The sequence below is a fragment of the Megalops cyprinoides genome, chromosome 3, assembly GCF_013368585.1.
Source record: "Megalops cyprinoides isolate fMegCyp1 chromosome 3, fMegCyp1.pri, whole genome shotgun sequence".
In the NCBI taxonomy this organism is placed as follows: domain Eukaryota; kingdom Metazoa; phylum Chordata; class Actinopteri; order Elopiformes; family Megalopidae; genus Megalops; species Megalops cyprinoides.
Genome location: NC_050585.1, coordinates 42,484,774 through 42,504,419, shown reverse-complemented (window position 1 = coordinate 42,504,419; position 19,646 = coordinate 42,484,774). Strand labels below are relative to the sequence as shown.

At 47.4% G+C, this 19,646-nt stretch overlaps 1 protein-coding gene across 1 annotated transcript in view; it reads right to left on the bottom strand.

Annotated features, from left to right (window-relative positions):
* The window catches only part of LOC118774922 (clathrin interactor 1-like), a 29,650-nt gene extending 11,940 nt beyond the window's left edge, over positions 1-17,710 (bottom strand). Inside the window, exons 1-3 of the mRNA XM_036524525.1 lie at positions 17,555-17,710; positions 2,884-2,988; positions 1,793-1,889 (exon numbers count right to left, since the gene is read on the bottom strand). Of these exons, the coding sequence (XP_036380418.1) occupies positions 1,793-1,889; positions 2,884-2,988; positions 17,555-17,595 (243 nt within the window). The 5' untranslated portion in view covers positions 17,596-17,710. The remainder of the gene's footprint in view (positions 1-1,792; positions 1,890-2,883; positions 2,989-17,554) is intronic.
* Positions 17,711-19,646: the final 1,936 nt, after the last annotated feature.

Here is a 19,646-nt window from a genome sequence, read left to right as displayed (position 1 = left end):
CCCCTCCCTTCCTCACTCGCTCACAGAGGGACCCGCTCCAGCCCCCTCTCCTCCCTCCACTTCCATCCCCAGCGCAAACCGACAATGCTGCTTTCGCTGGCTGGCTGAAATGTCATAACTGGCACAGTCTTCCACAGCGAGGTGGTGTCTCTTTAAGGGCCAGCGGAAGGCCCCAGGATGTGTTGTGAGTAATTACATGCAGAAGCATCTTCAGTATGTGACTCGATTATCCACAGCAGAGCCGGGAAGGCCGCCCCTGCATTCTGAGCTCTCCCTGTGCCTCCGTGTGAGAGAAATACGCACAACCCCCACCTTCTCTGATACGAACAACACTCTGGGAAAGAGAGAGACCAGTGCAGTCTCATTAAATTACATTATTATCATTTAACTGTAATGTAATGCTCTTATCCAGAGTGACTTACATAGGTTACAGTTTTTACATGTTATCCATTTATACAGCTGGATATTTACTGAGGCAATTCAGGGTTAGGTACCTTCCCCAAGGGTACAGCAGCACTGTTCCAGAGGGGAATCAAACCAGCAATCCTTTGGTTACAAACCCTGCTCCCTACCACTATGCTACATTTCTACCCCTAGTTTCCTACACTAAAGCCTGCTTCCATCCCCACATAAACCACAGAGCACATAGAGGCTCATGGGTAAGGACTTCCACTACTCTGTGCTACATCAAACCATGCCACACCCACTTAGAGGGACAGACACGCCCCCTCAACACCCGCCCCCCCACACCAGTTAAGTCAGATTTACATAAAAACGCTCCAAGCCTGTCAGACAGTCTAGCTGTGCAAATGAGTAGCGTTTATTCATTTCTTTATGAAGTCATGAATTCCTCAGGGAAATGAAGGCACTAGATGCTGCAGAGGAGTCAGATCAAAGAAGGCCCTGTGAAGCCCTGACGTGCCACCGTAGCCTGCTTCACATTACAGGACAACCTCACTGGAAATGCAGCTGTTAACTTCTACCTTGCTGACTGCAATCGTCCATATAGAAGAGCACCTCTTCTGGAACTCAAACAAATTAGAAATACTTTCCCAGCCAACCACATGCTAGCTAACTCTCATACAAAGTCCAGAATACATTGGCCAGCCTCCCTTTCTCTCTGTAGAATGTAGATCATCTGAGCTGTTGGACTGTGTCATTCTGCTGAATCTGAATTTAAATCCATTTTTATCAGTGCAACAGTCTAAACAGGCAGGAAGGTGTCACCAGCCTCACAGTGCATTCTGGGTGCTGAAGGCAGACAAGTTCAAAGCAAAATGGAGCAAACTTAGCAGACTAAAATTTGAAGAAATGTATCCATTTCAATAAAGAGTGAATGGCTTAAACATTTCAGCCACCAGTACATGCTTTGAAGCTTCATACAGAGATCGGGAAAAATCTGACTTGTTAAGAGCGAGCAATAAATTAAGTGTGTATTAATTCATTCCTTCACACTGTAGAGAGCACGGCATTCCTGACAGGCAGCAACATCGATTAATAACTGGAAAGACATGCAAAATGAAACATGTTCCTTGCATTTCAATGCACATACCTACTACACTGTAAGGCCAGGAAGCATTTTCAGTTCTCAGTTAAAGTTAAAATCGATTGATTGTCTGCTTTTTAGATGCCCTTGATCCGTGCTGCCTTGCTAGACCAAGCTACTATTTCACATTAATTAATACATTGGAAGGCTTCACCTGTGCAACCACCGGGGAATCAAACCCACAACCTCCTGGCGAGAGGTCTAGTCCCCCGGACACCCCCAAGGCCACCCTGCCGCCACACTGACCTTGTAAACTCTTCTCCAGTTCTTCTTGTTGTCCTTCAGCATCCGGGACCACAGCATGTTCATCACCTCTGGGAACTGCTCATACATGAAGGTGGATCTGAGACACAGAGAGGCAAAATCAGTGACTCCTTCACCCAAGGCCATTCACAGAGCTTATAATTCCCCCCATATCATTCATTGGATTCCACCTCAATTCCAACCCCCTAAAACCTGCTACTTGTATTACTTGCTGTTTATGTTATGTGTAGCATCGCAATGTGTTACGGATTCTGTGATCCAGTGACTGTGGTGTATGGTAGTGTGTGTGCTTGGCTTTGCTTTCTTTCTAGGCTGTCTAGTCAGGTTGGCAAGTTAACTCATGGTATGACTTGAATGGTGCTGTGCTCACATGCGCTGGTGTGGGAGTGTTGTTAGCCTGGTCTGACACTGTTGCTCATTCAACTTGAATGGACACACTTCTGTTCTTTTGTGCTGGGAGCTGCTCTGGATAAGAGTGTCTGCTAAATGAATGCAATGTAATTTATACAGCTGGGTATTTCCTGCAGCAGCTGTGCTTTGCTCAAGAGTAAGACAGCAGTGAAAATCAAACCTCAGCATTCTGATTCCAGGCCCAGTTTCTGAACCACTACAACACACTGCCATCCCCCATACAAATGATTAACTCGAAGAAACAATTAACTAAATGAGCGAGCACTTGAAAAATATGCATTGGCAACACTGTCGATATGCATGAGTTACAGGCTGCTCAGAAATATCTATATCAATACAGAGTATATTATAGCAGTGCCAGACATCCATGACATCAATAACTGCTATAACAGTTGTCATGAAGCCAGCTGCTTGGCCAGGTTCCTGAGAGACAATACAGAGTCCCATGCTGGGAGGAAGCAGGACTGTATTAAATGTCACAGCGGGTACACGCACAGTAAAGATAGCCAGCCACCAGATGGACAGGGTACATGCAAACAGGATTGTGTAGGAAATAGCCGCCCCCCCCCCCCCAACCCACACACACACACACACACACACACACACACACACACACACACACACACACACACACACTCACACACTCAGTAAGGGAGACTCACTTGGCAATCTCTCCCATTAGCTGCCCAGAGGGCCCCCAGGGGTCGTCGTTGGTGGCCTCTCGAACCTTGGACTCGATCTCGGAGTAGTTCATCACCACATTGGTGCTGCAAGAGGAAGGAAGGAAGAAGAACTAATAAGCACACAAGTGACACAGGCAGGAAAGCACGTGCAGCGGTTAGAACAGCCCTCGTGATCACCGGGTGGCCGGGCTGGTGGTCTGTGGTGAGCAGGGCTCATCGCTGGAGGGGGGGTGGGGGTCCCAGAAACTCCCAGGTGTTTCATGCATTCTGCTCCTGGCCCAGCCCCCACCTGAGAGACAATGAGAGGTCTGGAGATCGTCCTCAGCTAAAACCGGGCAAGGGATTCTACAGCAAAATCACAGAGATTTTCAGGATCCCCACCAGGGCTCATATTCCCCCCATTCCGGTCCCCAGACCCGTCAATCAAACTGGGAGCGCTGGAACCAGCTGGACTGAGAGGTTTTTGTCAGAAATCCACAGTCCGAGGTTTTAAATGACAAGGATTTGCAAACCCTAATCCTTACATTACATTACGTTATTGTCATTTAGCAGACGCTCTTATCCAGAATAAATGTCAGACAAACCAAAATGCCTGGCAGTCTGCCCAAGCCACAGAGATCACGAGGTGCTGCTCTTCCTGTCCCGTGACTCACGCCGTGCGCCCCTCCTGCAACCCCCCTGACCCTGCACCCCTGCCCGAATTTCCCACATCCAGGATGAGAGCCAAGACCACACTGATTATGGGACAGAACTGGTTACAACTGGACTGTGGCCAGGGAATTGGGGGGAGCAGAAACGATAAGTACAAATAAAGCAGGTGTCACCAAGCTGACTCTCTATACAACAGTCACCCTCAGACCCTGCCAAACGGCAGTGTTTACTGTGACTCTCATTGTTTGATGAAAACCCAGAAATGTCAGGCCTTGACACCATTCACCTGTCTACAAGGACAAGCCAAACTACAAACACAGGACATGATCCAGCATGGCTGGAAAGTAAAAATTATTTGGTAATAAGCTTAAATAATATTAAGTATGACAGCAAACACTACACAAAATGTAACACTTAAAAATGGAAGAACAAAGGGACAACTTAAAACTTCAACCTGTCTGATTGGTCGAGTTGAACCTGAACATTGCCTAACCATGTATTTATCTCATCCGTGATGGCCAGACAAGCCTTAAAATTATGGCTTGCATTTTGCACATCTCAATTCATCTGATATTCTGAAACCCTACAGCTCTGAAGATCACTCGATAATGAACTGAGCCTGGCTCGTCTTTCCCCGAGCACCGCGCAAGACTCCGCTTCTGTGTAAATAATGAGTCACTGCGCTGACAGTCTGAACACTTTCAGGCAGGAAACTCATAAGATCAGTGCATTTCACGCAGCGTTCCGGGGCTCTAATTCATTAATATAGATGAGAAAGTAAATAAAACTGGCTATATCTGTCTCATGTTAATTAACAAACAGCCTACTTTAAATACTGTTCCAAGTACCTGATCACAGATCTCATTTCTGAGTGTATGAATCATCAAATTCCTGACAGCACACAGGAACGCACATTAGGTTCAACTGAAACAACACAAGTGCACCAATCATCACAAAGTAGAAAAACAGATAGAAAGACAGAGATACAGGCTCACAACAGACTTGGTTAAACTACTGTTCTGGATTACCATGGGGTTAACCATTTGTGTGCACAGGACCTCACTGCAGATGATGATATGTGGGCATGTGTTCCGCCTAGATTTGTGCTCCCTCATTAATGAAGAGCATTAAAAAATAAGCAGAGAGAGTAATGCTCTATGTATGAACGCATCCATTTTTAAGTGTTATTTTTGACCCTCCTGGGCTTCCATTTTGTCACACGGGATGGCCATGTCTCTTAAACATGCAGTGTAAGCGGGCGATGTAATCTGTCCCAGGCCAACACACAGGTCGATGTGGAGGCTGGCTCTCTGCCCCATAACACCAAGGCACGCAGCTGTGAGCACTTTCCCCGTCATCATTAACATTATTAAGACGGAGAGCCGGGCTCTCAGCAGCGCGAGATTCTGGGAGCCATCAGAGCTGGAGCGAGACAGGGCGAGGCCACGTCAGAACAAGGCCAGGAGCAACAGCCCAATCCCGGAGGGTCCGCTCCGGCACTAATCCCAGGACTCTGGGAGCCATTAGAGTCAGAGTTTAAAACTGGAAGGTTCCATCACTCACATGTGTGCACCACACACCACCACAATCACACGTGTTCCTTACTCACGCTGCAACTCGAACCTAGACTCCTCCTCACAGCCAGGTGCTTAGACTCCATACGAGACTGACAAAAGTACTGTCACGCCATTTTCTCTTTGCAAGTCAAATATCCGGGAAACGTGTAAGCAGCAGGTGTGGTTTAACGTGAGTGTGCATATTTTACTGAACTGCGTACCCTTAATCCACCCAGACACTCACATGTGTAGGATCGCTCTCCACAGGTTTCAAAGCCACAGATGCTGCATTGGGGCGGGGCCTGTGGCAGAGCTGCTGTTGGTGGGAGGTTTGCTTGCAATTCCGCTGAGCGCTCAGCGAGAGAGAGAGAGTCCCTCCTGCACACGGTGCATTCTCCGAGAGAACTGTGTGCTGTTTACGCGAAGAATACTCTGAATATCCATTCCAAAATGGATGTAAATTCAGATTCAGCAGAATGACACAGACCAACAGCTCAGCTGATTTTCAGTATTCTACAGAGAGAAAGAGGGGTGAGAAAATGTGTTCTGGGCTTTGCATGAGAGTTAACCAACATAGGACTGTTTGGGAAAGTATTTCAAATCTGCCTGTGTTCCTTATTAACTCAAAACACCTCTTCTATACGGCCGCTTGCAGTTGGAGAGATGAGACATTAACAGCCACATTTCCGGTGAGGCTGCCATTTAATGTGAGGCAGGCTACGGTGGCACGTCAGGGCTTCACATGGCCTTCTTTGATCTGACTCCTCTGCAGCATCTAGTGCCTTCATTTCCCTGAGGAATTCATAACTTCATAATGAAATGAATAAATGCCACTCATTTGCACAGAGACAGTGTCTGATGGGCTTGGAGCGTTTTTATGTAAATCTGACTTAACTGGTGTGAGGTTGGGGGGCGTGTCTATCCCTTGAACAGGCATGTGTGGGATGGTGTAGCACAGAGCCTCCCGCACCATAGACCCGCTGCAGTAGGAGTCCTTACCCATGAGCCTCTGCACACTTTGTGCTTTTAGTCCTCTGAGGGCTTCAGAGGTTTAGTGCAGGAGACTGGGGCAGCAGTGCACCACAGCAGTAAGCAGCAGGGCTCGTAACCGAAAGGCTGCAGGTTGGATTCCCCGCTGGGACACTGCTGCTGTACCCTTAGTCAAGGTACTTGTCCTACAATTGCCTCACAGGTCGCTCTGGAAGACAGCATCTGCTAAATGACAATAATGTAACGTAAAGTAATGAACAGACCAACCGTTGGCACCAGGTTCAAATCTCGGATTTGGACGCCGTCCCACCGACGCAAGTAGAGGGGTCAATCCTACCTTGGTAAACAAATTCAATCTGGAATGCTAAAGCCCTTGGCAGAACCGCCAGGTCCGCAGTGGCCTACACAGGTTAATTGACTTTTAGGCCCGTTTCCCGAGGTCTGGATTTTAGGCTGCTTACATCCCACAGAATGCAGGTCTGAGACTGCCTGGGGCAACTTGCACTGCCTGGGGTGTTAGAGACTGAATATTAAACCTGCACCTCAGTGTACAGATCCAAACCAGAGCACCATTACATTACATTACATTCATTTAGCAGACACTCTTATCCAGAGTGACTTCCAGCACAAAAGAACAGAAGTGTCTCCATTCAAGTTGAATGACCAACAGTCCCAGACCAGCAACAGTGAGCATAATACTATTCAAGCCCTACCACATGTTAATTTAGGCTGGCCTGACTAGACAAGGGAAGCCAAGTATAATACCACACATCAGTCACTAGATCACAGAATCCAAAACACATTGTGATACTAATCGTAACATAAACAACAAGTATGACATGTGACACAAACAGCAGGTGTCTGGGGGTGGGGACTGAGGTGGAAGCAAGATGCAGTCTGGACCTTTAGGAGGACCTCCCAACCTTCAGGGTTTTTCTGCTCAGTGGCACTGTGCATATGACCCTGAAGCCTCATGGGAAAACGCACAGATGGGAATTTGGCTAATCTAGCCCAAGCACAGCCATGGGGTCAGCACCTCGCAAGGTCAAGGGTCAAGTGATGGGGGTCTGACGGCGGCCAAGGACAGATGGGAGGACAATGGGCTGGTATCGGCACCATGCGGCAGGAAACTGGAGCTTATAAGCAATCGGATAGATGTGCCAACATTCAAACTGTCTATGTGTGTGTGCCTTTCTGTATGTTTTTTGTGTTTGCTCAGAGGCACACAAAGGCATACACCAAGACAGACAGACAGAGGCACATGTACAGACAGACACATGCAAAACCACACACAAAGGCACACACGAATGCACGCACACGCATGATCAAATCAAAGAACCAGCATTCAAACGGTCTGTGTGTGCGTGCGTGCGTGTGTGTGTTTGTGCGATTACACCTGTGCTCCGTGCTGTTCCTCTGAAAGAGCAGGGGGAGCGCAGCCACCCCTGCTGGGTTCAGACAGATAAGCCCTAGCAGCAGCGGAATGAGCCAAGGTCTGACGCTGCTCTCAGAACAGTGCTGTGGAGCAGGCAGGCTTATCTGCAGCACTGTTCAAAGCAGCGGTGTGTGTGTGTGTGTGTGTGTGTGTGTGTGTGTGTGTGTGTGTGTGTGTGTGTGTGTCTGGCCTGAGCTCCTTTCACAGCAGACAAAGCTCACACACATGCACACACGTACAGATACACACAAACAAAGAGTTAAAGATACAAATACATACATACACATATACAGTACACACACACACACACACACACACAGGTATCTATACACGCACGCACACATGCACACACAAAGAGTTACAGATACAGATACACACATACACACACGTATACAGACCCACACACCAGGAAAATGCAGGTCACAGTGTCATTTCCTGCTGACAGTGAAACTGTCGCAGTAACAAACCCTAACAAACAGACAAAAGGACGCTGCATGCATTTTGCACGATCTTTTGAACCCAGGCCAATGATGAACACCCACAGACTGATTTGTGGGGGTGGGGGGCAGGATTTAGATGGAATTCTGCACTAAACCCACAGGTTACAGTGGCTGAAAGCATGAGTGACCCCCTCGTTCACATGAGTGTGGCACACATGACCACGATCACATGTTCCCCGAGCTCACAGTGGAACTCTACCCTAGACTCCTCTTCACAGCCAGGTGCTACGATTATGAGACTGACGGTAAGCACTGTCACACCTCTTGCTCTTTGCACATCAAATATCCAGGAAATGAGTAAGCAGTAGCAAATGAGCAGTAGGTGTGATTTGATGCGAGCGTGCGTATTTTACTGAACTGCGTACCCTTAATCCACCTAGATGCTCACAGATGATCACTCTCCACAGGTTTCACTGCAGTAAGCTGTTCACACAGATCTCATTCACAGTAATTTCGTGACTCGCAACCAAGCTTTCAAAGCACCCTGACCGGGCTGCACGCCAGCCAACTATTATTTCACTCACTTATCTAACAATAACCATGAAAGCTCATGAGTACCTTTCCCACTAGACACATGCAAGTATGATTTGTGAAAATCAAAAGTGAGCAGAACATGTGGTGCGTGAATGAGAACATCCACAGAAGGCTTGTCAGTTTATTCTGTCCCTCCAAATACGCTGCCTTAGTGAACAGATGAGGCTTAGCATGCACACAGAGTCATCAGACTTTGGCATTTACCTGAAAGCGCCGGTCTGTTCACATTCTGCCCTTGCAAAATCGCAAAATGCAAAATCACGCCTGTGGTCGTTCAGATGGCTTTGCGCTTTTCTGCAGGGCGCTGGAACATCGAGTCTTGCTGCACCATGAAGGGCAGGGGGTATTTCCATAACACACGTTCAGTAATAACAATAACAGCAACAACAGTTCTGTGCTGCAGAAAGTGTCAGCACAACTGTGAGAGAAAGGAGCACCTCTCCACAGCAAGGAAGGGTAAGGCCGAGAGAACCACAGCCCCATGAATCACGCATGCTGGCGCTTTAAGGTGAGCATGCATGAACGTCGCGTGCAGGAATGCGCAGGGCTGCGTAGATTTCCAGCAGATGCGCATACACAGGCCGCAGTAGAGCTGCGCAGCTCAGGACATGTAATGCTGATTACACCGTGAAAGATTCACACAGAGGTAGGAAGCAGGTAGCTGGAAACAAGAAACTGCAAGCAGGAAGCGGGAGGCCGCTTCTGTGCTGCGGTGAGGCCCTGGGTTTCCCGGTCTGTGCCTGTCTGTTCCCCCTCTCCCTGTAGGAGTGGGACACTTCCGCATTCACACACGACACTGTCCCATAGAAGCCCGATTCTGGGGACGAAAGGCCCGTCCGCAGCTGCGGTCTTACAGCACCCACGAAAGCCAGCTGCCACCCCCGCGCAGCTGCCCCTGCGGGCACCCGCCTCCGTGCAGAGGAGGGGATGGGGACGGCGGTGACGGTGACGGAGAGGGGTACCGGAGCAGGAAATCACAGGGGCGATGGAGGTTACTGACAATCACGAGAAGCGAGAGTTCTGGGTGGGGGGGAAACCTTAAGGGAAGGCCTATAGGGACGCCCGCTGCCAGGCTGGTATCAGACATGCGCCCCTGATGCCGGGAGGAGTCGCTCACCGCACCGCTCATTACGAACGCATCCCCAGCACGGCTGGCAGGACCACACTGAAGGACCACAGAGCACTGAGCTTTGCAAGTGAAAACAGCAAACTCACCAGCTCCAAGGCCAGGGAAGGCATTAGGAGGGTGAGTCCATTTCAGGTCAACTGATTGACCAGGGAGGCCCGATTCCTGTAATCTCAAATTGACAAAATGTCCCGGTGACACAGGTCATCAGGCAGACTTACTCTGTAGGTGCACCTGCTCAAATCGGAGGTTTCCATTTTAGGTAGGTGTTACATTAAAGCTTGCTGTATGAACCAGTGAATGCACCTGTGTGGCAATCATCAGCACTGTACAGAGCTCTGGAATAGCCAGAGCCATGCTTTATAGCAGGGGTGGCCAACCCTCTCCTGGAGAGCCACATGTCCTGCATGTTTTAGATCTCTCCCTGCTCCAACACAGCTGATTCAAACGATCAGTTTGTTATTCAGCAGCTTCAGGAGTTCATAACGAGTTGATCATTTGAATCAGCTGTGTTGGAGCAGGGAGAGATCTAAAGCATGCAGGACATGTGGCTCTCCAGGAGAGGGTTGGCCACCCCTGCTTTATAGGAATGTGGATCAGCTATAGTCATAGATACAATATCTAGTACTGTGCACCTACAGGCAGAACCATTCAAATGCAGCAATAAGACTAATAATGATTTCTATCTGTGTTAATGAGGAATGAAATGACAAGTGACACTTTCTGCCTGTCGGTCTGACTGACAGAGTTTGTTTCACTTGGCCAGCGAGAAACTGAATCTGCAAGAGACTGATAATTACCAGCCAACGGGAAACTCTGCTGCCCGTCCGAGCCTACTGTGCGCGTCTGAAGCTAACATGTCTGGGGAGCAGCCATGGCTCCATGGGAAGTCATGGTTCTCCTTCAAAATCCCTCAATATCATTTGAATTCAGCCATGTATTACAACTTATTTTACACGTTACGTGTACAAATGGTCCTGGGCCTCATCCCTGGCTGTACGCTCGGCTGGGCCTGAGTGAGGTGGCAAAGCGATTAGCGCACACAGCATGGGGTAGCACGCTACAGGGAGGGAGGGGCACACGATCTGATCTCACTCTGGCAGTGTGGGCGGGGAGGGGAAGGGGGGGTGGGGCTGTCGCAGCTTTTGAGGGGCAGTATCAGCCGAACAGAGGCGAGGCTGATTTCCCACCCTTTGAGGAGCAGGGTAATGATAACGAGCAGGCGGAGAACTCTTTCAGCTGCCTGCTTTCAGATAAAGGAAGTCAGAGCAAAGGAGACGCAAGAGGATGTTTCTTGATCGGCCCCTTGCATGGCCTCCTCTCCGCTATCACCGAATGTGATCTGTGCATGCCCTTTCCAGCTGCACTGAATCAAGACAGACCTCCAAACAAAAGCCTTCAGTATCACTGAATAAGGTGGATCTCAGAACAAAAGCCCCCAGTATCACTGAATGGGGGAGATCTCAGAACAAATGTCCCCACTATCACTGAATGAGGCACATCTCCAAACAAAAACCACTAGTATCTCTGAATGTGATATATTTCTGAATAGTCCTTTATCCCAATTAACAGCTGGAGCTGTGCCAACTCTAAACTGAAGGCGTACTTTCATACACTCCCCTTACATCTATTTAACTCGGACTCCATTGCTATTGATCTACACTTTAATCATGTCTTCACATTCTTCCTAAGCAGGAATATCGATGCTTGTGTTAACTTGGCACGTCCATTCACTGAATCTTCTCTTGTTGCACACATTAATAAGATCATTCATTTCAAAGGGAGTCAGAGCTCCACAGAGGAAAAACAGAGCAAGGCAAAACATGCCATAAAAGTTTCCTTAAAAGTTTCTAACAAATACTGGACAAAATGCAGGAAATTGTACTGAGTGACCCACAAAAAGAACTTTCCAATAAACAGTGCTTTCTGCTGTAAAGGACACACAGCCATCCTCTCCTCTCCATCCAGTGGACTCCTTTCCAAGAGTGAACAGACTGGCGCTCTGAGAAGTTTGACCCTCCTGGGCTTCCATTGCGGACCCTGGCAGCTGAAGCCTGGCAGGCTAACTGCAGCTTCAGGTGTAAGATGGCTGCTGAACACAGAAGCACACCTGGCCACCTTACGGACACAGGTGGAGTGCAGGCCGCCACGCTGTCCCCGTGTGGGGCGTGTTTACCTGTGGAGGAACACAGGTGTGGTTCTGGCATGCACTATCTAAGGTGCAGAGGGTAGAGTGGGGGGGGCATGCCCGGGGGGTACGTTATCCAGGCAGGGCAGAGGCACCTCCCTGTAACGGTCTCAGGGCGAAGCACCTGCTGAGCAGGTCCCCCCCCCGGCTCCCTCCACTATGCCCAGGAGGCTCTGGATCATTTAAGGACAAAGCTGAAACTGTTACTGACGCAACAAAAGAGAGCCTACCAGTTTCATCCGCCTAAGTAGAGTGGGATACCACACAGAGCAAAAAATAAAAACAGTTCAAGCGGTATTTACACGCCAGCGCCAGACCCAAGCTCTGATAAACTACATTTGGCTGCAATACAAACTAGTAAAATACATGAGCCAGACTGAAAATAAAACAGATTAGTGATCGCTACGCTTTTAAAACTGTGGGGGGTGCTTCCTGTTCTCACGGGCTGGGTGCCAGCCACTAGCCCTCTGCAGCTCAGACAGCACAGCCAAACAGCTCCCGGCTTGGCCCTGGCCTGGACCACCTCAGCCTGCATCAGCCTACATCAGCCCACATAGGACCTCTTTAACCATGTGCACTCACTGTACCCCCAAAGGCAGCTGCCTTCTACCAAAGGATGGACACTTGGAAAAGCAGACGGACCCACAATTACATGCTTCTGGTTCCCTATCCTATTTCTGGCTGTGGCAAGATCCCTGACAACTTTCCACATGACAAGCCAAGAAAGTTCTACCTTTCAGCACACAAAGGGACAGCCTGAACAGGGCCTCACTGACTGGCGTAAAGCTGGACAGAGACAGCTTTCTTTGTAGGCTACTTGTGCCACTTAAGCACTGAGGGGGGGAAAGCAAGGGGATTTGGGGAACATTCTGTTCCTTTGGATTATTCTTTTTTTTACCTACCATACCGAAAGACAACAAACAGGAAGCAGAACTTATTTTATCTGTGTCATCTCTCTCGAGAAGCCGTAATCAAACAGTTCAAAGAGAAACCTCAGATCTTATCTCAAAACACAGCACAAAAAACAAGAGGTGTCAGCAGTCCTGTCTTCCTTCAGATTTCAAAAAGCAGCGTTTTTTTCCCCTTCCTATCAGAGGGAAATGGCACATATTGATTCATGGGGCAGAGCCGTGTTTATTAGTTTTGCTTGACATTAGCGCTTCCTGCACATGCCGCAAAGCGGTGGGATGAGTAGGGACTACTGATGCAACCTGCGTTTCTGCTCCGCATTCCTGGGGGGGGAGAAACATCCAAGACGACGACAGCTGGTCGGAGGAAGTCAGCTTTTGGCAGGTGGAGTTCAAAGGAAATGTCCCGTGAACCCTTAAGGCTGAAACCCATCTTAATGCTCGACTTGTTCCAATTCCTCAAGCGGGGCCACCTCGCCCGTGTAGGGGGGGGGTCTCTGTGGGGTGAGCGCACAGCTGGCTGAGGCCTACTTCTCCACTAATGACTGTGGTGGAAGTAAACATGATCTAGGCCTGCTTTTCACCTGCCTTTAGCTCAAATGGGTGATTCTACCGAGGTTTACTAAAACAGTGGTGTTCAACTACAGGCGATGGTATCCTCACCATCACCCGCACTGCTGCCACACAGCCCATTAATGGGCAACTCGGTGCAGCATTAGCCAAGCCCCATTACATTTTCTACCATACCACTGAATCAAAAAACAGCATCGACAACAAACCCGAACACCCACCCAAAACCACGTGTGCTACCTGATCTGGTACAGAGACACGGGCTATGGCTACCTTTAGGCAGCTGTAATGACCAAACTTCAATGCGGGATAGGAGTCACTGCAGAGCTACCCTTTTTGTCCAGCTCACTGGCTCACACCAGACAGAATGCCCAGCTCACTGGCTGCAACCAAATGGAATACCCAATTGGAGGACATGCATGGCCACAGAGGAGCAGGGTTCGGTCATGTGATAGTGGGATAAGTGACATGACTCACCTCAAAAGTTCCCTGCACCAGTTTAAAATCCTGGGAAGGAGGATCTGCGCAACACTGCTCTTGTACCTTGCTTGCTGTGGGCCAGTAAGGGTTTAGCAGGGATGAGAGCAGAGCGCTCAAATCGCCAACAGACACCTGACAGTCTTCTGATCACCGCTGACACATGCTCCCTGAGGCACGCCGATGTGATAACATTTCAGGCTGAGGCCTGTGAAAGCCGTGACATTACTCCTGTAAAAGTACAGTCCAGCAGTGACAACGGCCACCTCTTCTCAGCTCAAATCAGACTTGCTTATCCAATACTGTCAGCATCAGTATCCGAGCCCAAAGAGAGACAGAGAGAGGACTGATCACTATGCACAAAGCTGCATTGGGAAGCATGGAGCTTTGAAAAACACCTGGTGGTGACCAATTACATTCTGAACGGCAGACCTGTTTTGTGCAGGAAGGAAAAAAGTCATCTCCCAGCTATTAATCCCCAGAATGTTGTTGTAAAATGGGTATGTTCTGAGCACGGGCGGCAGTGCAGCACAGCAATAAGGTGCAGGACTTGTAACCGAAAGGCTGCTGGTTCGATTCCTCGCTGGGGCACTGCTGTTGTACCCTTGGGCAAGGTACTTTTAACCCAGAATTGCCTCAGTAAAATATTCAGCTGTATAAATTGATTACATGAAAAAAACTGGAATCTATGTAAGTCGCTCTTTTTAAGAGCTAAATAAGAGTACTGTAATGTCTCTGTGACAGTGAGAGGGAGCAGGTTCTTTGTAGAGTTATGGAAAGCACTTTAGAAACGCTGACACAAGTGACGCTCAGCTTCCAGCACAACCCTCCAAGCCGCCGACAGCATCCGGGGTAGAGTGTGCCAGAGCCAAGGCAGAGCGACTCCACAGCTTTGAAGAACGTCTTGTGGAGCGCCCGTCCTTGAACATGCTGTCCTTAGGTGCCTCAGAGTCACAGCGGCAGGGGAGCATCAAAGGCTTGTTTGGGCGGGAGGAGAAGGCTCACATTACGGTGACGCACTCATTATAGCCACGCCCCTCTCCTCCAGCCCGACTGGCCGCCTTTCTGCTACGGGCCCTTTCAGGGGTCACCTGTCATTCCACTCTACTGTGGGCCCTAAAACAAACGCGACCCTGTGTGAGAGTGTGTGTGGGTGGGTGGGTGCTGCTGACACCAGTTGAAAAGTGAGACAACCTCCTGCTTGACACGGATCCTTTCAGCAAGACTGGCGCCCACCCACTCGCTCTCCACTTTGGTGGACTCTGTACAGCGTTTTTGCTCAAACTCACAAAAAGTTGAGTCATCTTTCCATAAAAGATTGTTAGTCCTTAGTCCGTAGAATGGATGACGAATGCACAAGAAAGCATGTACAGGAACTCAAAAAAAAAAGACGGTCTTCCTTACAACCAGCAGGGATACTGTGTCCGAAGTGAAATGGGATAGCACAGCGCAGTGTGCCAAAGCTTACGGACTCAGAAGGGTGTTATTGTATCAGTGGAGCTACACACCCTAGTGCTGGAAGGGGGGTGTATGTTGCCCTGCAAGGTGGCAGTCTTTCTGCCACCTAATCTAGGCAACCCAGAGCAGAACTGTTGCACACAAATGACACTCCAACTTTGACCCCTTGCTTGCCATGGTGTTGCATTATGTTGGAGGGAATGACACAAATCCAGCAATACTTGGGTTTCTATGAGGTTTTCAGGAGAGCTCTCTGCAGCAAGCAGCTGTTGTTCTATACCTGTGGTTTACACAGGAAGTCCTCAAAACACTTTAAAACAAGGGACTGGGTCAGTAAAGTTGTGTTCTGGTTATCTTATGTGATTATCAAGAAATTTAAATAGGACAGGAAAAAATAACCCCACAGACTTGTGTGCTTTCAACTGCCACAACTCTGCAAAAATCTACAATGGTCATATAAATTTTGATTTAGCAGACAGGACTTGTATATGACCTTTTTGTGTTGCAACAGGACACACTCTGGCATTTCAAAGCTATAAGTTTACATTTACCTTCACTGAAAGAGTGCTCTCAGAGACCGTAAGGGCTAGCTGGAGCATTTCCGTACAAACAAAGGGGTTTTTTTGTTTTTACCCCACCACCTCTCACTCCATGTACCGGCCATCTGGCACCACTCTACCGACCTTGCAACCGTACACCACAGTATCCGCCGAAAGGTTTCCAAGACAAGAAATCAGTGTGCCGGAGGCTTTCATCTGAAACAAGGAAAAGTCACACAGCAACACTGTGTGCCTGGAAAAAAGCTAAGCATCTGTTCTGTCGCCTCTTGGGAGAAATGTGGCATGAACGCTATGAAATACGCAGCGAAAAATCACACATTAGCGTCAGCGTCTATCACAGGAGCTTAAAAACTTCTGTGATACCGAACGTGTTTTCTACTCATGTGGAAAGATGAACTTAATTACCACGTCAAATTCCACTCAAAGACAAGGCAAATCACCTACTAGGCAAATCTTACCTTACCGTTATTAGTTATGCTATTCAGTGTTAGTAATTAATGCAATCATACCTATATAATGTTAGAGTACCCTAAATTGAGCCCTATAAGAGCAGTCAAAGTTTATACAGACGCAGCTATTTTTTCCCCGATCAATTAACCACACAATAAGTATCCACTCCAGACGCAATTCAGAAGAATAGCTCTTAACTTCTGGCTGAACTAACTAGCTGGCAAATTAACTACCACCTCAGCCTTCAATGACGGGTAAATGGTTTACCCGGCTCAAGAATATTATTTTAGTCCGGCTGAGCGGGAATGCGTAGGCATGGCAGCCAGCCACACTAAGTAGCTAGCCGGTCAGCTAATTATCCTGCTAACTGGCGTATTTAACAGAATTTGACAGTTGTTATTCGAGCCGTTACGTTCTTATTCACATTTTGCACGATTTCTGCTTTTAGCCTGCGAAAAGGCTAACCCCACTGATCTGGTACTCCTGCAACTGGCTAGTGTAGATTTCTAAAGTTAAACAATGTTGGATGCTGATATGCCAGTTTAAAACCCGTTAGGTAGGTACACCGTTACATTGCGTAAGCACATCTTCAAAAGCGACGATGTGCGATACAAACAACGCCTGGTAAAGCACTGATCGAAACTAGATCGATATCTATACTAAGAAAACAAAGCCGTACATCGCAAGCTAGCTGGCCATTCTCAATAGCAAAATTATTCAGGGCCTAGATGACAGGTTAGCTAGAAAGCTAAATGGCTAGTTTACAAAATAGCCTCGCTGTAGAGCCAATGAAGTAAAAACGGGCGTTTTCTGATAATTTTCCACAAACAGTAAGACAAGGACTATATCGGTCTAACGTATGATATGATTTTTGCACAGAAACCCAGACAACCGGTGCGCGTAGCTAGGAAGCCTAATTGGCTAGTACACACGACCAGGAGAAAGCATGCTAGCCAGCTAGAAGTGCTTTTTCCTCCCTTGCATCTGAGTGACTATAGGGGTCCACAGGGAAGGGAGCAGAGGTAATATGAAATGAGTGTGCTGATCTATTGCACAAATTATTTAATTCATAAACTGATTCCCACTTATAACAGTCAGGGTATAGCCATGATGGGCTTGTATCAGCTGAGACCACGGCGTGACGTCACGGACTGGATGCGCGTCTCCTTGCTGACAGGTACTACCTGGGGCCTCTCAATAACACAAAAAAATCCCACTACGCATGGAAATACTGCAAGAATACTCACGCTTTATCCACCAGTTCCCTGACTTTCCACATATTCAGCATCTTGGCTCTCTATCAGGGGCGCTCCGCCTCGGTCGCACGGCGTCCAGTCCGTTTACGCCAACAGATGGACTTGGATTTCTGTCACCAGCACCCAAAACCCCCAGCTCCTTTCCACTCCTCCGGCTTTCTCAGCGGCAGCGGGACCGGGCAGGTTACTACGGAGACGTCCTTGAAACGTCATCCATACGCACGGAGACGCGGAGTTGCGTGTCGGTTATTGTAGTGTGAAAGAACTACAGGAATTGTAGTTCGGCAGAGGAGATCTGTCTCGCAGGTCGATGTTCTTGCGATGTTTTTTTTTTATTATTATCTGTCTGTATTGTCTATTTCCTGTTGACGGTATTTCGGCGTCACGACTTCAAAATCTAGATAAACAGAACACCAATTAGCGTTTGCAGTTTTTTTTAATTGTTACTGTTCAGTCAGTGTACTATTGGCATTTTAGATATGCAGAGTATCACGTCATCGCTACACGTTTGTGTACAATTTGGCTGACGCATACATAATATAGATGCAAGTGAAATAACTGGCACAGACGCTCCATAACGGCAAGAGAGGCTACAAACTCTTCCATTACATTACGTTATTGTCATTTAGCGGATGGTCTTACATAAGTTACAATTTTTATGTAATTCACTTACATAGCTGGATATTTACTGAGACATTTATGGGTTAGTTATGTTGCCCCCCTAGGCTGGTTACAGCAGCAGTAGCCCAGCAGGGAATCAAACCAGCAACCTTTCAGTTATGAGCCCTGCCCTCTACCACTATGCTACACTGCTGCCCCTTCCAAAGCCTATTGATTGCCTATTATGTGTGAATTTTGTTTTCTAAATGTCACTGTACTGTTCATTGTATCAAACTGATAATTCTGACTCTGAAAAAGTTTTATGTTCAATCTATGGTCACTAAATCCATGACTAGGCAAAGAAATGCATGATTACTTCACAAAATTCCAGAATTAAGAATTTCACCAGATTTTAAGTGTAAAGAAAATCAATTTGTTGATCAACACATTGACAGTTTCAGGGCTTATGTTGTCCAAAAAGCTAACCATATTCAGTGTGAATTCTACAGACAATTTATTATTCTGTATGTCCTGTCAGATTCTGCAGAACCATTTACCTTAAGGCAAAATTATATTTCCTCATAATGTGTGTGGTGCAGGTTAAGATGAAATACACTTGTTCATAGAATATATTCATCACAGAGATTAGATATTAAGTTTAATTAAAAATAATGTGGGTAGATGATTAAGTGATACAGTATTCTTTAAGCACCTCAGCATTTGGAGTGCCTAAAATAAAAGTTACAACCACTACAATCTCTCTGTATCAAATGGGACATTCCTTCTGGGTTATTTTTGAAGTCCCCAATCACATGTGTGACACCTGAGGACAGAAAGACACTGAAACTTCGGATTTTTCCTTTTCTGCAGAGTCCAATCTGCATTCTGGAGTCTCACAGTCAAAATCACTTGAGAACATTTCAAATTAATCTCAAAATTTTCTCAATTGTTCCCTGATTTTTCTCATATTACTCTCACTCTCATTATTTACATACATACTGCATGGATTTGAATGACCTAGTGAAACCATATGAATTGATGGCTAAATCACAATTGATGATTACCAGTCCTCTTGTCATTAAACACAGCAGTCTTCCACCATAGTTGAAAGGTAAGGACTGTTGCAGTGGGAATCTAAAACATTGCTTTTCAGGAGGTCAAGATGAAGCAGGGATTTTTGACACAACTGACAAGGAAAGAGCATAGAAATCTTGAGTGATGCCTTAAAACAACAACAAAAAAACATCTCTATTCTTCTCTTATAAATTCATAATGGTAGACGAATGAAGCCTCCATTGAAAACATGTTGATGGCAAGCAGGACACATTGTCAGCTTGATTCAATCATGCATGTCTGCATACAGACAGTTTACATCAGTTAGGGACATGCAAAGGGACTTTCAGATGTCAGCTCCTATTCCTTGCCCATGTTTCAGGGTTCATGCTGCCCTGATTCAGCTTCTAAAGTCCAGTTTAGGTTCTGG